The sequence below is a fragment of the Pagrus pagrus genome, assembly GCF_965226575.1.
Source record: "Pagrus pagrus genome assembly, chromosome: 15".
Taxonomy (NCBI): domain Eukaryota; kingdom Metazoa; phylum Chordata; class Actinopteri; order Spariformes; family Sparidae; genus Pagrus; species Pagrus pagrus.
This window is the reverse complement of record NC_140199.1, coordinates 8,507,277-8,525,193: the sequence shown is the minus strand read 5'-3', so window position 1 is coordinate 8,525,193 and position 17,917 is coordinate 8,507,277. Positions and strand designations below refer to the sequence as shown.

Below are 17,917 nucleotides of genomic sequence, written 5' to 3'. Positions count from 1 at the left end.
AATGTTTTTTGAACTACGAAACTTCACCCGGCTTTCATTTTTCAGCATGGGGGTGAGAAGATAATGACTAAAATAACATTTTTAAGTGAACGTTTCCTTTAACTTATGCAAACATTTCCATGAATTTAAATGGATGAATAAAGACCTTTGAATGTAATAAAACATTCTCCCCCTTTATGATCACATCTTTCAAAAATCACTGAAGAAACCTAATGATGTTGTTACCTGATAGGTTAATCATGTTCACAGGGAAGTTTTACCATTTATTTTCTGTACAAATTAAAATCCCTATTATAATCAGAATGCACCAACATTAATATCATGAACAAAACTGTTTTCCTTTGGGAGTTGACATCATTAAAACTCCAGCACACTCTAAATTAGCTGTTGAGTCTTGAGGTCTGTATGGATCTGCTGGAGTAAAGACTGGTCTGAATTGGACAGTCCCACTAATGTGAAGGAAGTTTTAGATTAATGAGGCTTCTGCCCTTTGAGGATATTGATCAAACCCAATCTGGCCAGGAACGATTTGCTCCCCCTGCCGTAATATTAATAATGTATCAACATCATGAGCAAAACTGGTCCCAGTATTCCTCTGGGAGCTCACAACATTAAAAACTCTAACGCACTCTAAATTAGCTGTTGAGTGTTGATCTCTGTATGGATCTGCTGAAGTGGCTGTTGAGTAAAGAGGGGTCCGAATTGGACAGTTCTGCTAATGTGGAGGAAGTTTTAGATTAGAGTTCTGCCCTTTGAGGATATTGATCAAACCCAATCTGGCCAGGAATGATTTCCCATGCTCCTCTGCTGTTATATTAATAATGTATCAACATCATGAACAGAACCGGTCACAGTATTCCTCGGGGGCACCTACGGGAATAAAAAAAAACACCCAGAAATGTGAGGCACACTTAGAATTAGCTGGTGAGTTTTGATCTCTGTATGGATCTGCTGGAATGGCTATCGAGTCAGAGTAAAGAGGGGTCTGAGGTGGACAGGGTCACTAATGTGAGGGAAGTTTTAGATTAATGAGGCTTCGGCCCTTTTGAGGCCACACTGCAATTCTTTAAAATATTCATTTCTGTTGCTGTAAATAAAATAACCACAAATTATACAGTTACACCATCAATTCAGAGGAATAAAAACAAAATGTCTCTGCTTCCTAAAGGAGGAAAAAACAGCTCATACAACTTTGGAGGTAATTAAATTAAATTAAAAAGTTCAATAAATGTTTACCAAGATGATAAGATGTTTGCTATGATGACACTGTTTTTGTTTTGATTTACAGAAACTTTTCTTATTTTGTGCAAATAATGTTTTATGTCTTGATCATCAACATCCCAATAAAAATCCCAATAAACAATTTAAAAAAAACATTTTTTTTTTGCTTTAATGTCAACGTTAGCATTAACGTAAGCATAACGTAAATGTTGATCGCACAGTATAACGGCTATAGAAAAATGAAACCATTGGCATTTAGATTGGTTTCACGATAAAAGCCACCTGGTACGAAATCTCCTGGGAAAAGAAAGGTTCACTGGTGATCCAGTCAGGTTGGCCGCCTGGCACCACTTCTGTCTGATTTCACATCTCTATTATAAACTAAATGATTGAATAAACTCACGTTTTGTCCTGTGTTGTTGTTATTTGGAAAATGCAGACGATCCAGTTGTCTTTGCAACAGCAGCACTGACAATAATACCGCTTGGAAACACAAGAAGGGATGAAAGTCTACTGCGACCACGTTAAGGGAAAAATACTATAGTTCAGCAGCCAGTGAAGTACTCTGGATAAGAGGGTGAGATGTTTTTATTCAGTTTATTTTAAAGTTGTGATTCAGGGAAGTGAAGGGCACCAGATCTGATAGTATTCATCATTATCACAGAAAATTTGTGACATAATGAGTTTTGTTTTTCCAAACAAAGAGGGAGTCTATAAATAGACTAAAAGTTATTGATTAAACCACTGTGACCAGGAACAATTTCTCGTGCTCCCCTGCTGTTGTCCTTTTCTAGTCAGTGACTATAGATTAGCCAGAGGCCCTCACTGCAGATACAGTTGGGTTGTTATGTTGGGTTATTTTATTGTAAAGTTGGGTTATTTTAGTTTAATGATGGCAATCAGAAAATGCAGTTTACAAGACATACACAGCGTTCAGCTCTACATCTTTGGTCTATCATCAATCCTAATTTTAACTGTTGTTTTGGCTCTAAAATAACATATTCATAATGGGTTAAATAATCTGCCACTCGGCTGAGATTATTTCCCCTGATTTCAATCCAAATCTATTCAAAAAACGTCCTCAAGTCAGTTTGTGATGAAATCAATGTGTAAAAATACAAATACGTTGTTTGCACTGTGTTGGAACTGTGAACATTATCAGCCATGTGTGACCCGACAAGGTGACAAACATTTCTCCATTACAGAATATGCAGAGTCTCCAACCATAGTAAAGCCTGTTGGATACTACATATATATTTATATATTTAGACTAGTTTTAGGCTTCATCCTCTGAATCCGCCCCAGCCTCAGTTCGAGCCCCAGGAGCTGCTTCCTCTCCCTGCAGCGGCTCCCTCTGTGGCCCTCCTGCAGGCATCGTTAGCCAGACGATGATGGGAGCCACCTCGGCCATAATGGGAGGGTTGACTGACCCCTGACCCCGTATCGATCCGCTGGCTGTGTCCAGCTGGGCCTCCCCAAACCCAGTCAGCTGGAGAGGTGTTTAAAAGCTAACACCCCGGCTCCCATCCACTCCACTACACAGTCATTAATTACATCATTTACCTGTGACAGTGACAAACATGCCCGGCCACGCCGCAGTTTATTAGGGTCACTGTATAAAGCCCAGGCCAAACCCAGATCAAAAGTGTGTGTTTATGTGTGTGTGTGTGCAATGGGGAGTGAAAGACCCCATCTCATACAGTATGGGATTATGAGTATAGATGCATGAGTGTGACTGCTTTGTCCTGGTCTGTCGCGCTCCTTAGTGGGGAGGTTTATTTTGATTTATTTGATATGTTGAAAGACAAAGATTGCCAATTTTCTTGTACAGACAAGAATATGAGTATAGATTCTGGAAACACAGGGGGGGAAAAAAATCACAAACAAAACCCCTCAGCAGAGTTTATCATTGTAGTCCTTGTAAAACACCCTGCAGGCGATGGCATTTGACATGTTTTTGGACGAAATATAAAATCTTGCAGATTTAAGGCCAGTTTCCTTTTATGTTTGTGTGCTTGCTTCCTATGCCAATGTGCTGACTCAGTTCTTGGCCGGTCTTTGTTGTCTTTGCTGGATGTTTGTGGCCCATTCATTCCACAACTTTCGCCGCCGCTGCCTTTGCATTGCCTCTTATTTCTGCGGGTGTCTCCAATTCTGCATCCACCTTAAAATCACCCCCTTTCCCCTGCCGTCTCCCCTCTGTCGCCTCTCCTCATTCAGCATCCCCCCTTTCCTTTTCCTTTTGACTATAGCCCCCTACACAATAAAAGATCATTGGTTTCCTCTTGCCATACCTTTCCCACTACACACTGGTATTTCAATCTCGACTCAATCGAGAAGGCTGACCTGCACACATAAAGAATTGGCTTTAAGGCTTTGGAAATGGAACTAAATCTGCTGCAGGTCACACTGGGGGAAAATAAGCGGCAAATGTAAGTAAGCATGAAATAGTTTTTCATAAATAATCCAAATGACAGCAGGCTTTCTAATGGTGCCAGGGGGCTGTAAAAGAATATGTTGCCAATTTCTCCCCTATTAAAGTGAAATAGAAAGCCAAATACACAACGGTGCTGACGGAAAAGTTGCATACCTGGGCCCGTTGGACTGGAGATTGAGGACACAGTTGGGTGTTAGAGGCAGTTGTAGTTGGAGGTGAGGTGGTGGAGTGATTGCTAGCCGTACAGTCGAGGTCTTTCCACTGCGGGGAAAAAGAATGCCCCTCCTTCACATCAAATCAATTGGTCAATAACTGCCCTCTTTCCCTGCGTGTGCGCAGGTAGGCAGCTCTCATCTGTCCCCGTACGGTGTTGATTTGATTTGCACTTATGTTTTTACAAATAATCAATGCTCCATTTTGACTAATAGAAAGGGCCTCTAACGGTGTACATCGTCAAAGATGGAAAAGGGGAGAAACATGGAAAGAAGTCATTAATGGGAAAGCTATTGACAGAAAGGATAAATGCCGAGATACAACAGTGCTGTGTGGTTTTTAGTCTAAGAGAAACTCAATCATCTTAGTTGTACTACAAGTCCTTTATGGTTACCAGTGGAGGAAGTGGTCAGATCAGATATTGTGAATGAATGTCTAATTTTTGCATCAAAATCCAGTCATGTCTTCTTCTGGTAAAACAAAATTCCACATGTGCTTATTGAACTAACCCATTTCAACCAATCATATTATGTCAGTCACCATCAATGAATCTTCCACTTTAACCGATGAGTGAGTGGCACAGATTTGCAGGGCCGCAACTTGCCTACTACTGTGCGTAAAGTACTGTAAACTTTTTGCAGGAAACATGTAAATTTGAGAAATCATATAACGCTCTGCCTTCTGTTCCATGCAGACTTTGATATTCAGTGAAATACAATACATGTAAAAAATGATGTGATTTTTGCTGGCGTCTGTACCAAACAAGCATGTTTAATGAGATTTGTAGGCTGGGGCATCTCTGTATCACCAAATTATATTATTTATGTGTGTGGTATTTCAGCTTTATCAAATCATCTTTTTAGCCCTAATTATTAGAAAAATGTATTTTAAGTATAAATTGTAAAAGGACTTTGTATAAAATAAAAGAAATAGTTCCTGTGAGTGTTATACTTGCACATATTATATCATGTGATTATTATTACTAATCCATCAATGTGTGAGTATTTTATTGGGTAAGGAGGTTGAGATGGGGCTAATTTAAACTGTTTATATACTGTTTGTGTAACGTAACTCATATTTTTTGTATCTAAAAGCTTAATCTATTAAAACCAAGTATAGTTGTTAGATACATGTTGTGGTTGTGTAAGTTCAGCGCTTGAGTAAATGTACTTGGACTTTACTTTCGCACCCATAGACTGTGTTAGTTTCTATAAAGCTGTCAGTTCCTATAAAGCTGCTGTAGACGTGAATGGAAGAAAAAAAAATGGGTGTTACGGCGTGCTATCTGAGTCATAAAGCTTTTGATTGGGCTCTTTGGAATTAATCCAGTTATTGAGGCTACTCTTTGTGTGTGTGTGTGTGTGTGTGTGTGTGTGTGTGTGTGTGTGTGTGTGTGTGTGTGTGTGTGTGTGTGTGTGTGTGTGTGTGTGTGTGTGTGTGAGAGAGAGAGGCTGATTTGAAGGCCCCTTGAGTCAGAATCTGTTATTTATTGCTATTAAATGGTTAATTTTCCTGGGTGCCCTGAGGACTTTGGGGTGCATTAAGATGTGAGGAAGATGGAGTTGTCAAAGGGTCGGCCTGAATGCTTGATGTATTAGGAGAGCAGTTCTCAAAGATCCATTAGCGATTGCCATTGGTCCCTTATATGTTTCCCATTTTTTGGAAAAAGTCCTTTACTACTTTACTTAGCTTTTTTAAGATTAAAATTATTATGACCATTCCAGCCTATTTCCTATCATCTTTATCTCCATAACAAATAAAGGTTAATGGGTGATTGTTTATTTGATGCATTAATGGCTACTTGAAATGCCATGTTTTTCATGTTTTGTGGAATAATCATGTATCACTGAAAAAAATGCAGCAGAAAGGATCAATTTCAAGAACAAACAACAGGACAGCTGTAGACTCAGACTGACTTCCCTGTAATATGTTGCACAATAACGTTGTCTTTTCCTCGCACGTTTTTACTACGAAGTTGGCTCATTAAAGTGAAAACTGGAGCTTTTTCAGTTTGGACTCTGAGCATTACTCTCATATCTGTTTCATGTCTGACTGCTTAACAATTCATTCTAAAACCATTCATCTGTGTCTACACAGTAACAGCCTCCAGGCTTTGCACTAGAAACCTGGCTGCAGGGATTTTTTCCCCATTCATTAACAAAGATCATTAATGAGGTCTGGCACTGATATCTGCCAATAAGGTCTCACTTGCAGTGGGTGTTCCTGTTCAACCCAAAGGTTTTGGATGGGGTTAAAGTCCTACCACACCAAACTCTGAAAAACTTATCTTTAGTGTTGACTGCTCCATCCTATTTACATCGATACTGCAATCTGAATATATGTCATAAAAAACATTGCAAAAGACTTCCTGAAAAGTGATAAGCAAAATCATGTATTTACATGCTGCATGCTCTCATACTCAGCATGATCAGACGGAGGATACATGGGCCATGTATTCACACTGTTTGCAATCAGATGATGCCCTAGCTAGTCGTCAGCTACCCTCGGATTAATTAGTGTCACTTCAACATTTGTTTATTTATTGCAAGTCATTTTTATTGCAATACTGAACAGTGTTATCGCACCAGATTTTCCTCATATCGTGCCGGCCGACTGGTTTTGTGCAGGCGTTGTTGTCACGTTGAAAGAGAAAGGGATTTTCCTCAAACTGCTGCAACAAAGTTGGGTTTGTACCAAAAGACAACGGCGTCTATTTCCATGTCACGCTCACTCTGTGTAAGTTTAAATTCATGCACATGTGTCTGTGTGTGTGTGTGTGCGCAGGCCTCTCTTGTCTCTACTCAAGTTTCCTCTCATTAGGCAGTCCTGACAGCTGCTGGAAGAGGCAGAGGAGCCATACTAATCAGCTGACAGTAATAGCACTCTTTACCACCCCGCGACACAAGAGAGGGAGAAAAGAGAGCAAACAAACACCAATTACTGTCCGTCACGAGGAGAAGGAGGAGGCAATCATGTTTGGGCACTCTTTGTGTGATCATGTGCTTCTTGCTATACTCACAGAGCACAGAAGAGGGTCAGCGGAGTTGTGTCCACAGGGAGGATACTTAGTGTATTAGTGTCAAGTAGGAAAACAGATTTTGTTCTCTGACCTGGAGAGTGAGACTCTCGTGGAGTTTAATAGTCTTGTTCCTGTTTTGTATTTTCTCTGTTGTCCTCTTCGGTTTAGCAGCATTCGTCACCCCCGTGTGTCAGATAGCTGCAGGTTTTCTAGAAAAGAGGCGGCTAAAGTGCTATTAGTTTTGATTGGTTAGTAATGGGCTTTTATTCATTAGATCTATTGATCCATCAGTAATCAATTCTGGCTCATTATCAACCCATGAGCTGAATCTCAATCCATTTCCTGAAGTGCCTGAGACAAAAGAGAGAATTGACCCCTGACCCCTCACATACTTAATGTTGAGAAGAAGATCTGGTCCCTCTTTAACGTGGAGGTCTGTCACATTACAGTGGAGCGCACACATCAGTCACGTCTCTATGTGATGGGCCGCTGGTTTCAGAGGCTGAGGGGAGACTGTCTGTGGTTCTGGTCTCACTCCAGTCGGTTCCTCAGGTCTGCATGCAGGGGTCTAGGGTGACACTTTCTCATCCCTCTCAGGGCCACATCCTTGATAGCAACAGCTCCTCAATTATGCAGTGATACGGAGAGATCAGCTGTCTCTGTGGATGTGGACAAGATAATATGGTGACACCGAGTGTTCATTACGCTACTACTCTGGGTCAAGGCTCTGGGTTTGAAGCCAAGCTCTTTAGAGGACGGTACAGGCAGTTAACCTTTTTTGAATGTGTTTCTTTGAGGCTGCTGTTTGGATATTGGATTTTTCAAATCTCTTTGCCGTTTCAGATCGTGTTATTCCAGTTCAAAGATCGTCACTGACTATGTAATAGGGTTGACGCAAGTACATCATCATCTGTATCTGTTCAAAAACTAAATTATCTGCATCCTTGTCCGTACTTGGATTTGGCAGGGTTTAATTGGATGGGGGCTGAACTAACTGAGAGTTGTTAATTTAAAGGATAAGTCCACCCAAAAGTGAAAATTCAGTCACTATCTACTCAGACTTTCCATCTGCATGGGGGTGTAGGCCACCAAACCTTTCTGGAGCTTCACAGCAAAATAGCATTGCAGCATTCTCCTAAACAACTGAAGTAGATGGGGACCAGTGACTTCATGGAGTCTTTCTTGGTAGCCAACAGTGCAGTTCATAACCCCCTTAAAATGTTGAATTGTGGTTTTTACACATTGTTTTTTGTACTGATCAAACCATATATATATATATAACCTGTTAATTTGTGCAGATTTTTCATCTTTGGATAGAGCCTGGGCTAGCTATGTCCTCGTTTCAGGTCTTTATGCTAAGCTAAACTAACAGACTGCTCGCCCTAGCCACATAGTTACATATACTGTATGAGTGGTATCGGTCCCCTGATGCAACTCTCAGCAAAAATGAGAATAAGAGTACCTAAATGTCAGATTATTCCTTTAATGTATTTTATCACTGATGAGTTTACATGAATCAATGGTGTGGGTAATAAGATATGAAACAAACAAGTCTCTTTTTTTAAATCTACATTCTTGCTTGAATGGGTCGCCCGGGTCACATTTAGATATTGTTAAGTGGCTTTGAATAGCTCCCTTGATTTCACAGCTCCAAATGACCCGCGATAATCAGGTCATTAAAATGAGCCCATTCTCCACATCTGACACACTTCCACTCCCGCCTCATCTGAATAACAAATCAGCTCTGGAGTGCTTTCTCAAACCGAGAGCAAAAAAAGAAAAGAGGGAAAACTGACTTTCTCTTTATTTTCAGGTTAACCTTATCTCTATATCCAGGAGTAAAGATGGTAAGTAAGCTAGAGGGGGGAAAAGGTCCTGTCAAAAGTGCCAGTGCCTGTGTGAAAGTACCCGGTTTTCTTAATTCATCCCTTAGGACCGGATAAGTCTATCAATCTGTTAAATTGGAAAGCCATTAGGTGCCCTGGTTTATGTGTTTCAAGCTGTTAACTAGAGGCTGATTGATTGTTGTTCCTTTGATGGGATATGCTGATCTAATCTCACTGTGTGCACGTTTGCAATAAATTACACAATTCATTTCCCCCCATTTAGAGGAGGGGGGGAAATCACACCTCCAGGCATGCCTACGCTCTGCAGGCAAAAGAGCAGGGAACCTATTTTATGGTGCCATTTAGCCGGCAAGCTTTCAGCGATCCCAGCCCTCTTTCTAACCCCCTCCCTCGCCCTCCACCCCTCCAAAAAATCGAAGCATAATCAAGGTGTATGTTTAGAAAATTTATTGTTATAATTTTCCCCCATAATCTCCTCCATTTTCCCGCAGCCGCGCTGACATAGATCATCATCTAAAAAGAGAAAATGGATAGCAGTTTAAAATTTATCGGTCTTTGATTCTCAATTATACGTGTTTATGACTTCATCTGTCTTCAGTGACTTCAACCTTTTCCATTATGGTGGAATATTGTTTGTACGGAATCCATTAAATTCACAAGGCAGGACTCTAATGGTGGGGCTGCAGCGATTTGCAGAGGGAAAAGTTTTGAAAGGTTGGCTTTAGGAAAAGCGCGGCTGTTATGACACAAGAAATTGCTTTATTGATGGTCTGCTCTGCTGCCTGTGCATTTGGCCATTTGTTACCCGGCCCATATCTATATCTCAGGCTGACACTGATGAGAACTTTTCTGTTGCCCTCTCCAGATTATCGAGTTGTAATGACACATACAGGCAGGCCGGGTAAAAGCTGACGATCCGAGGGCAGAGTTTTTGGAGGTGCGGAGGGGTGGATATTGAGGCTGGGTGCCTGGAGGGCTCGGGCGAAGCTGCTCGTAATAGAGAAAAAGGGCTACATCGCTCCTGTGACTGCTTCCATCCAGCCCTTACAGAGGTCATCATCGCTGCTGAGAAACAATAAAGGAAGAGGGGAAGTGATAAAATGTGGATAAAATGAGAGCAGGGGAGATAAAACGGAGAATACGCCTTCTATCTGCTCATAAGGTACATGCTAAGAGACATATTTCTAAGTATTTCTAAAAGGAAGTGATCACACACGAAGGGAATAATACATCCTCATGTGACTAAAGCACATTTGCCAGAAGAACTGTCACCCGCCTCCTTAAATACATGTTGTTTCCTGTTTACACAGGAAGTAACAAGACTCCCTCTCTAGTCAAGTGGCCGCTGAAGTGTTCCAACCTGGATGACATTGAGCTCCTTCGACTGGCTGGTGCAAGGGGCCGAGTAAAAGCTAATCAGGCTGTAATTCAAGATTCGCCTGGCCACTTACAATCAATACTTGCACAATCCCAATTAAAGCTTGCCGGGTCAGTGGAGGGCCACCAATTCCCTTTCAAGTTAAAAGCAATACTTAAATCCAGGCAATCTCTGTGTGGCCTTCGTTGGTTTAATGGCTCGTCACAGCAGAAGTGTCCAGTTAAAAGTGCAAGAAGGACACAGTGATGAGTGCTGCTGTCTGCTGTTGTCGAACAGGAATCTGTGCTTCTCTGCTTCGGTTCCTCATACCAGATGAAAAAAAGCACAGATAGTGTTTCATCAGCTGATTTTGTATTAATCATAGTATTATTGTGTTAAGTCTGTCATAACAGAGGCTAAATGTAGCCCAGTCACAAGGATAAAATGCAACCAACGTTTCTGCAAACCACAGTTACGTCCATACGTACATGTCACAGGCTATTGACATTTGTACAAAACATGTCCAGATGTGAGGTGGCGGGGTTCTTAACTTATCTGTGGTTGGCTAAATGTGATTCATGTTATAATTCAAATACGCTAAAATGGTCTTTTCTTTAGTTTTACTGAATCCTAAACAAGTATAAAGACTCATAACCTCTGAACCATTGCTGGAAAGAAACTAAGTACATTTAATCAATAGTGTACTTAAAGCACGAGATGTCATTTTTGCAGCTGCAGGTCTCTTTGTCAAAAACAAACAAGCAAAAATACCTAATGACAATGATTTATGGGAGTTGTTGTCTTTATTATTAAACAACTACCAGTGTTGATGAAAATATGTGACTCAAGCAGAAATGTTCACGGGCGGGATCAAGTTTTATTCATGTTATGTTTGGTCACGTTCGCTGACTTCCATCCTTCCTCCCTCTCTGAAGTTAAAGGGACAAGCGACCAAATGAAACCCAACATTACTTTGAGTAAAATTTGGATTTCTCTGGGTTTGAACATTGTTGGAAACATTTGGGATAATGTAAGTACACAAATCAACAAAAATATAACAAAGGTTTTGTCATTTTACAGCATTTACTGCAAAGATTTTGCATGTTATACTTTTGTACAATATGGAGTATTTTCATTCCATGCTACTTTATCTGTCTACTCCATTACATGTCAGAGATCCAAGATATAACCTGATATGGTATGTGAACTACTACTAACAGTATATGTTCAGTTGATTCAAGGGGGTTTATTTGTCACATACAAGTATTCACTCTTGGCAGTGCACAGTGCTAGTAAACTCCAAAAAGCAAACCTGTGAACAAAATAATCGCAAAAATATACAAAAATACACAAAAATACATAAAATACAAAAAGTAAACATGGGTCAATGTTAAAGGTTAATGGTGCAAGTGTCAACATTATTTAAAAGTCAGTCGTACAAGTTATAATATATACTTTAGTGAACGTTCTTGGTTTAAAAGGTACTTTTACTTGGATACTTTACCAGATTTTTCTGATAATACAGTCAAACAACACAAACAAACAATACAATAAACAAATCTCTCATCAGTTTATAAAACATGAATTTCTTTAGGTTACACTGCTAAACAATGTAAAATAATGTGTAAATTAGGTCCACCACAACCAACTACAACAGTAAATGTTACTTTCACATGAATGCATAAAAATAATAACCCCATAATATGCTGGACTGTAATAGTATAACTCACAGGCACCATTTTTTTCTTCCTTACTTCTTACTTATACACATTTTGCCCATAACAATCACTTACTTTTACACGTACTCGGGTGTATCATATTTCAGTATTGCTTATTTAAGTCAAGGATCTGAATACTTCCTTCACTGCTGCTCAGAACTCCAAATCACAGCGTCGCAGTTCCCTCGTCAACGGTTCATACCCACCCATTTTTTCCCATTTTCCTTCCAGTTTTCTCCCTCCGAGCTTTTGCCGTAGCATCCATGTCTTTTATCACAATTTTGACCCACAGAAAGGAATTCTCACAAGATATCAAAACAAAAATCTATATTTAATATGGGAGCAATTACAAAGCGAAGTTGGCTGCACAGGGCCGTTGTCACCAGAGCGCGTGTTTTTCATCAAATAGGTCATTAGACGATGATGGATGTAAACCTATAAAGTATCTAAACTGGGCCTTTTAACAAACCACGAGCAACACTATCATTTCTCTAATAGAACCTGCTGACCGTGTCATTCCCTCCTGCCATTTGTCATTTTTCCTTGTGAAATAATCAATATCTGGGCGCTTAGAAATAAATAATATAAAAGTCATAGTAACCTACCCGAGGAGCAACAAAAATAGACTTATGGGGCATTCAGAAGGCCTATATGGCCTCAGGGCAGTGTCTACTGCATGTTTCTAATCAATGCATAATGTGAACTGTATTTTTTTAGAGTACAGACTACAGGATCGTAGTTTATTTTCAGGGTTTGCATCTTTTTATCCCAAGTTAAGCATGTTGGACTGCCATTATAGTAGTTAAGTGTTATTTGTGGGGAAATATATAACATGTCTCCACCACTTTTTTTTTTGTCTTTACATTTAAAATGTTTTAAAAAGTAACATGCACCAAGGAATGTTATAAACTGAAAATGGCTGACTGACATGCTCTGGTGCTTTCTACAGAAGGTTTCACATGGCCATCGATCTATTGATCTGGAGCTGTATTTGTGGATGTGATGCATATGAATGACTGCTACTTGGTTGGTTGACGTTGTTGGGTCTTGCATGCTGAGTATTGTCGACTCTGTATTGTAGACTAGGCTGTGCCCTTATTACGTGCCATTATGCAATTCTTCCTGCCATATATATCTACTCTGACCTCACACTGATCCCCTCATTACATTGCTGAAAATGTTGAAGACCTTATGTCTCTACCACTTTTTGACATTAAGCTGCTTAAATGTTTAAAATTATTCACGATACTCTTCAACAAGCCTGTATTTCATTTTCACAACATGACTACGTATTTTATCCAGGATGGGTGCAAGGAAGATGGAAGACGTGATGTCACTTAATCATGAGTCTTGGTGCAGCTTTATTGACAAATGTTTCTCCCTGTTTGAGTAAAGATACAAGTATTTTCTTTTACATTAAGTAATAGTAAATACTTAAAAATGATAGAAGGCTGCACAGATGGCACTTTTTCCATTTTTGTGCCATATGGGTCGATCATTTGTAGAAGAATATCTCATTTTACATGGCAGCTATGTATGATATGATCATTTTTTTTACTTAGTTAAAAAAAAAGAGCAGAAAGAGCACTTGCCCATCTAGAAGTGCTAAAATTCAACAATATAGGACTGTGATTAAATGGTCCAGAATCTTCTCTGTGTTATTTAGTAGTGTGGAGTGTTACAACAAAAACATGGGTTCATCCAGTTTCTGACCCCTGTTCATAAATACTGACTCATAATGGACGACTATGATTTCTTGGGATTTTTTTTACTAATACACACATTTTACACTTCTGTCAGGCCACTAAATACCTGTGATGATGTAAGGAAAGGTGGTAATTACATCACAGCTACAGGATATCTGCACTCGACCAGCTCCATAAATGAATAACACATGTTAAGTACACGAAAAAAGCCAAGGAATCGACAGATGATGGGGGGAAAAGAAGCACCATGGTACTCTGTGCAACCTTTACCTCGTCTCTGACACCCTTTATCACGGCTGCTTATCACATGGCGGATGGATGTCTTTAGGAAACATGATGAGGAAATGATGGAAGTGTTTTACAGGACAAAAAACGCTGTGCTTGTTAGAAAACTGACTGTTATGGTCCGCACATTGACTTGCATCAGTAACCTTCACCAAAACACTCATCTTTGTCCTAAAAGTCAGTGGTTTGCCTAATAGGGACAGTTTAGTATATGTATTTTTAGTATATATGTATTTAATGTATTTTGACATTTAATGTGATATCATACACACACATCTTCCTCCACACACTTGCATTTCCCCCTCATGGCCCACAGAGGGCGCTGTCTCCCCGTTCTTCCTCTCCTCCAAACGCCACCAGCCTCCAACCAATGGACTGCTTTTTAACAAGTCAATTAATATCAATGAGTGAATATACATAGCACATTTACAAAGAGCGCAATCTGAGGGATGAATTAACCAAATCGATTAGGGAGGAATAAATGACTGTGCGACCCGCAGACATGCTGGAAGTGGCCCTCGCTGGAAATCAATGAATTAGAAATATGAATCTAATCGGTGACACGTCGAGCAGCTGCAGCCTGATCCGAGGCCTGCTGCACATCAGACAGACACAGGAGCAAACATGTCCGGACTGTGGGATCTTAGTGCTGGCATGGTGAACACACACCTTGAATCATATTTCATTTTATGAAGTTAGAATAAACGTTTTCATGGTTGTCCTCAAGAAAAGAGATGTTTACTGACACTGAAATAAAAAAGGAATTTGCACATTTTCTTTCTGAGCCTCTGCAAAAATTTAAATTGGTGTCAGCCTGCTGGTGTTTTATGAATTTACATGACAGTGGGAGAGAGGAGCAAGTATTTAGATCTGTTATAAAACACAGTCCAGGAATACTCCATTACCTGCATTGAACATTTTACCTGAGTAAAAGTACCAAAGTATTGGCTTTAAAACATACAAATAGGAGTACTCATGTGCATAATGCCTCATTTCATAGTATCAGTATATAATTAGATTATAATAATTGATTCTTTTTGTTCATCGCTGTAAAAATAAAGCTGTTTCTTATACGTTACAAATACTTTATGTACTTCTATGTAGCTTTTAAATTCCCCACAGGGATCAGTAAAGTCTTACTGATTATATTTTGTATTATTAATATGAATCTGCAAAGTAACTAAACGTATTATATAAATGTAGGAGAGTAAAAAGTACAGTATTTCCTTCTGACATGTAGTAAAGTAGTACCTCAAAATAGTACTTTAGTTACTTCCCACTGGTAGCTGTTGGACGACTGGCTTGTTCATCTCGAGATTTTTATTCAATGTAATCAGATATAAAAGCATCACATTTAGGGCCTTGGTAAATAATACAGGCTTTAAGAAGCCCTACAGGGTAAACATGCATTTTTAAACATTTAAAATACACAATTTATGCTGATTTTAGAAGGTAAATATAATCCAACATCTACCAAACTCTATTCATAAATAGCTGTATTTTAGCAGCTGACACCTGCAGCCTGAGTGAAAGTGTTTCCAACATGTTTCACTAAACATATAAAAAACCCGCTGGATTATGAGTAACTAGTGGAGCCGATCTGTGTCTGACTGTGGTGTTAGTTATCCCAAAGCTTCCTTTTTGGCGCTAACAGCTCTGTGTTCATTTGCTGCCTAATTGGACTATATGAGACCAATAACAGGCGAGCACACACAGCCTGCAGCCAGAGCGCACAGAGAGGGGAGGATGCTCTCTCTCTCTCTCTCTCCCTCTCCCTCTCTCTCCCTCCTCGCCGTCTCTCCCTTAATCCCATTTGCCATTGTACATGCCCAATCGCCTATACTTTCCGCATTTAACTTGGATGACATTTTTATTTCATCATTAGCATCAGACGCCAGACTGACTGACACGGTGGACACACTTTGCGTTTTGACGAAAGAGCCCCGGAATGAGACATCTCCATGTTTACGCATGTTTGGTTTTTTTTCCAGCCTTCAAACATTTTACTTTATTATTTTTTTCCTTTAGTCTAGAAGGACGTGTGTTTTGACGCGCTCTCCGGGTGTGAAATCCAGTCTCCGAAGAATAAAAACAAGGACTCCTCGCAGCCAGGATATCGACGGTGTGTAAGTCAGCCTCGCTTCTCGCTTTTTTTTTTTTTTTTTTCCTCTGATCCCACTGTTTTTTCGTGCTGCTCTGCGTTCACACCGCAGCCACAGCGATGCCAGAGACAACGCAAGAGACGTGCGCTCCGGCCAAGGACTCTCCTTTCTTCATTAAGAACCTGCTGAACTGTGATAGCAAACCGTCCAAACCCAAGCCCGTGCTGGCTGCCACCAAGGCCGCCTTGGAGGGAGGATTTTCCCTCTCCCAGGTCGGGGACTTCAACTTTCCGCGCTTCGACCTGCCCACACAGAGGTTCAGTCTACCGGCTCACTACCTGGAGCGCACCTCGGCGTGGTGGTACCCCTACGCCCTCAGCTCATCCGCCCACCTACACAGAACCGAAGGTAAGCCCGAGACAGAAAACACAAATACATGATGAATCACTTACGAGCGAGATATACTGTCACAGTTTGTTGTTGGAGTTTTCCCCTCTAGAGAGGAAAACATCACTGTTTTAGTTTCATGTCCCCTGTGCGTATTGTGTCACGCATCCTGCCGCCAACCAGACGCTTCCCCCTCAGGAAAGTCACTCGCTAAAAGTAGATTTTACGCGTTTTGGTGATGCGGAATAACCATTTCGACGCCTTGTCCTCCGCCAAGGCCTGTTTTGTTATGCCACGACGCGCCATAATAGATCAATAAAGTGACACACTGAGCATAAAATGAAGTAGACATCATCAAATCATCGGATGAAGGTGACGATGCGCAGCGTGCTTTTGATTTGTCTATCGGCGCTCACTGTGAACATCTTACCCAGAGGCTCGGGCACTGACAGCGGGGCTCTCACCTGCCTGTTTCTGTGATTTATTCATGTGGGATTCAAAACAGGCTGATACGAGTGGCACTATCAGGCGCTCATGCAAAGACGAAAAGGGGATTTTGAGAGTGAATGTGCTGATTGGCTCAAATAAAACTACTTGTGTTTACTTTTTTAATTCCGTCAGTCTGTTAAAAGTGTTATTGTTCATTAAAAAAATAATAATTTGATGTTTGAGCTCTGAACGTGGTTTATGTTTATGTCGCCAGTCATATGTTTTGGCACTGTTTATAAGCGTTTTAGTTGCAGGCTCTCCAGCATCAACAGGCTGTAATAAATAGACAAACTCACGCAGTGTTTGTGATCACATCTCCCTCTGTCCCCCATCCAGTCACCGAGAAACCAGGAGCCAGAGACTCCTCTCCAACCTCGGGCACAGACAGAGACTCCCCGGACCTGGTGCTCAAATCCGAGCCGGGGGCCAAAGACGACGACGAGGACGATGAGCACAACAACAAAAGCGGCGACGAGATCATCCTGGAGGAGAGCGACACGGAGGAAGCCAAAAAAGACGAGCTGGACGAGTGGAAGAAGCGGGACGACGACAAGAAGCCGTGCCGCAAGAAGAAGACGCGCACGGTGTTCTCCCGCAGCCAGGTGTTCCAGCTGGAGTCCACCTTCGACATGAAGCGCTACCTGAGCAGCTCGGAGCGCGCCGGCCTGGCCGCGTCCCTCCACCTGACGGAGACCCAGGTGAAGATCTGGTTCCAGAACAGGAGGAACAAGTGGAAAAGGCAGTTGGCCGCGGAGCTGGAGGCCGCCAACCTGAGCCACGCCGCGGCGCAGAGGATAGTCCGGGTGCCCATCCTCTACCACGAGAGCTCGGCCTCGGAGGGCGGAGGCGCCGGTGCCAACGTGCCGGCGAGCCAGCCGCTGCTCACCTTCCCGCACCCGGGCGTCTACTACTCCCACCCCATCGTCACGTCCGTGCCGCTGCTCAGACCGGTTTGAGAACAGCTGGAGCGGCGCGGGGTGGTGTTTATTTTCCAAATCAGCTCATCAGAAAAGAAAAAGAAAAAAAGACTGAATATTTTTGTACAACTGACTGAATGAAGAAACAAAGAAAAAATAGAGAAAAGAGACACACTGTCAGGCCTACATGGACCTATTTATTGTGTCATTTTCCACCCA

General features: G+C 41.2%; 1 protein-coding gene across 1 annotated transcript; it reads left to right on the top strand.

Moving 5' to 3' along the window:
- Positions 1 to 15,641: 15,641 nt before the first annotated feature.
- Positions 15,642 to 17,917, top strand: hmx3a (H6 family homeobox 3a). Its single transcript, XM_084375396.1, has 2 exons — positions 15,642 to 16,313; positions 17,118 to 17,917. Exons 1-2 carry the CDS (start codon positions 16,025 to 16,027, stop codon positions 17,735 to 17,737), a joined length of 909 nt encoding a protein of 302 aa, XP_084231522.1. The 5' UTR covers positions 15,642 to 16,024; the 3' UTR covers positions 17,738 to 17,917.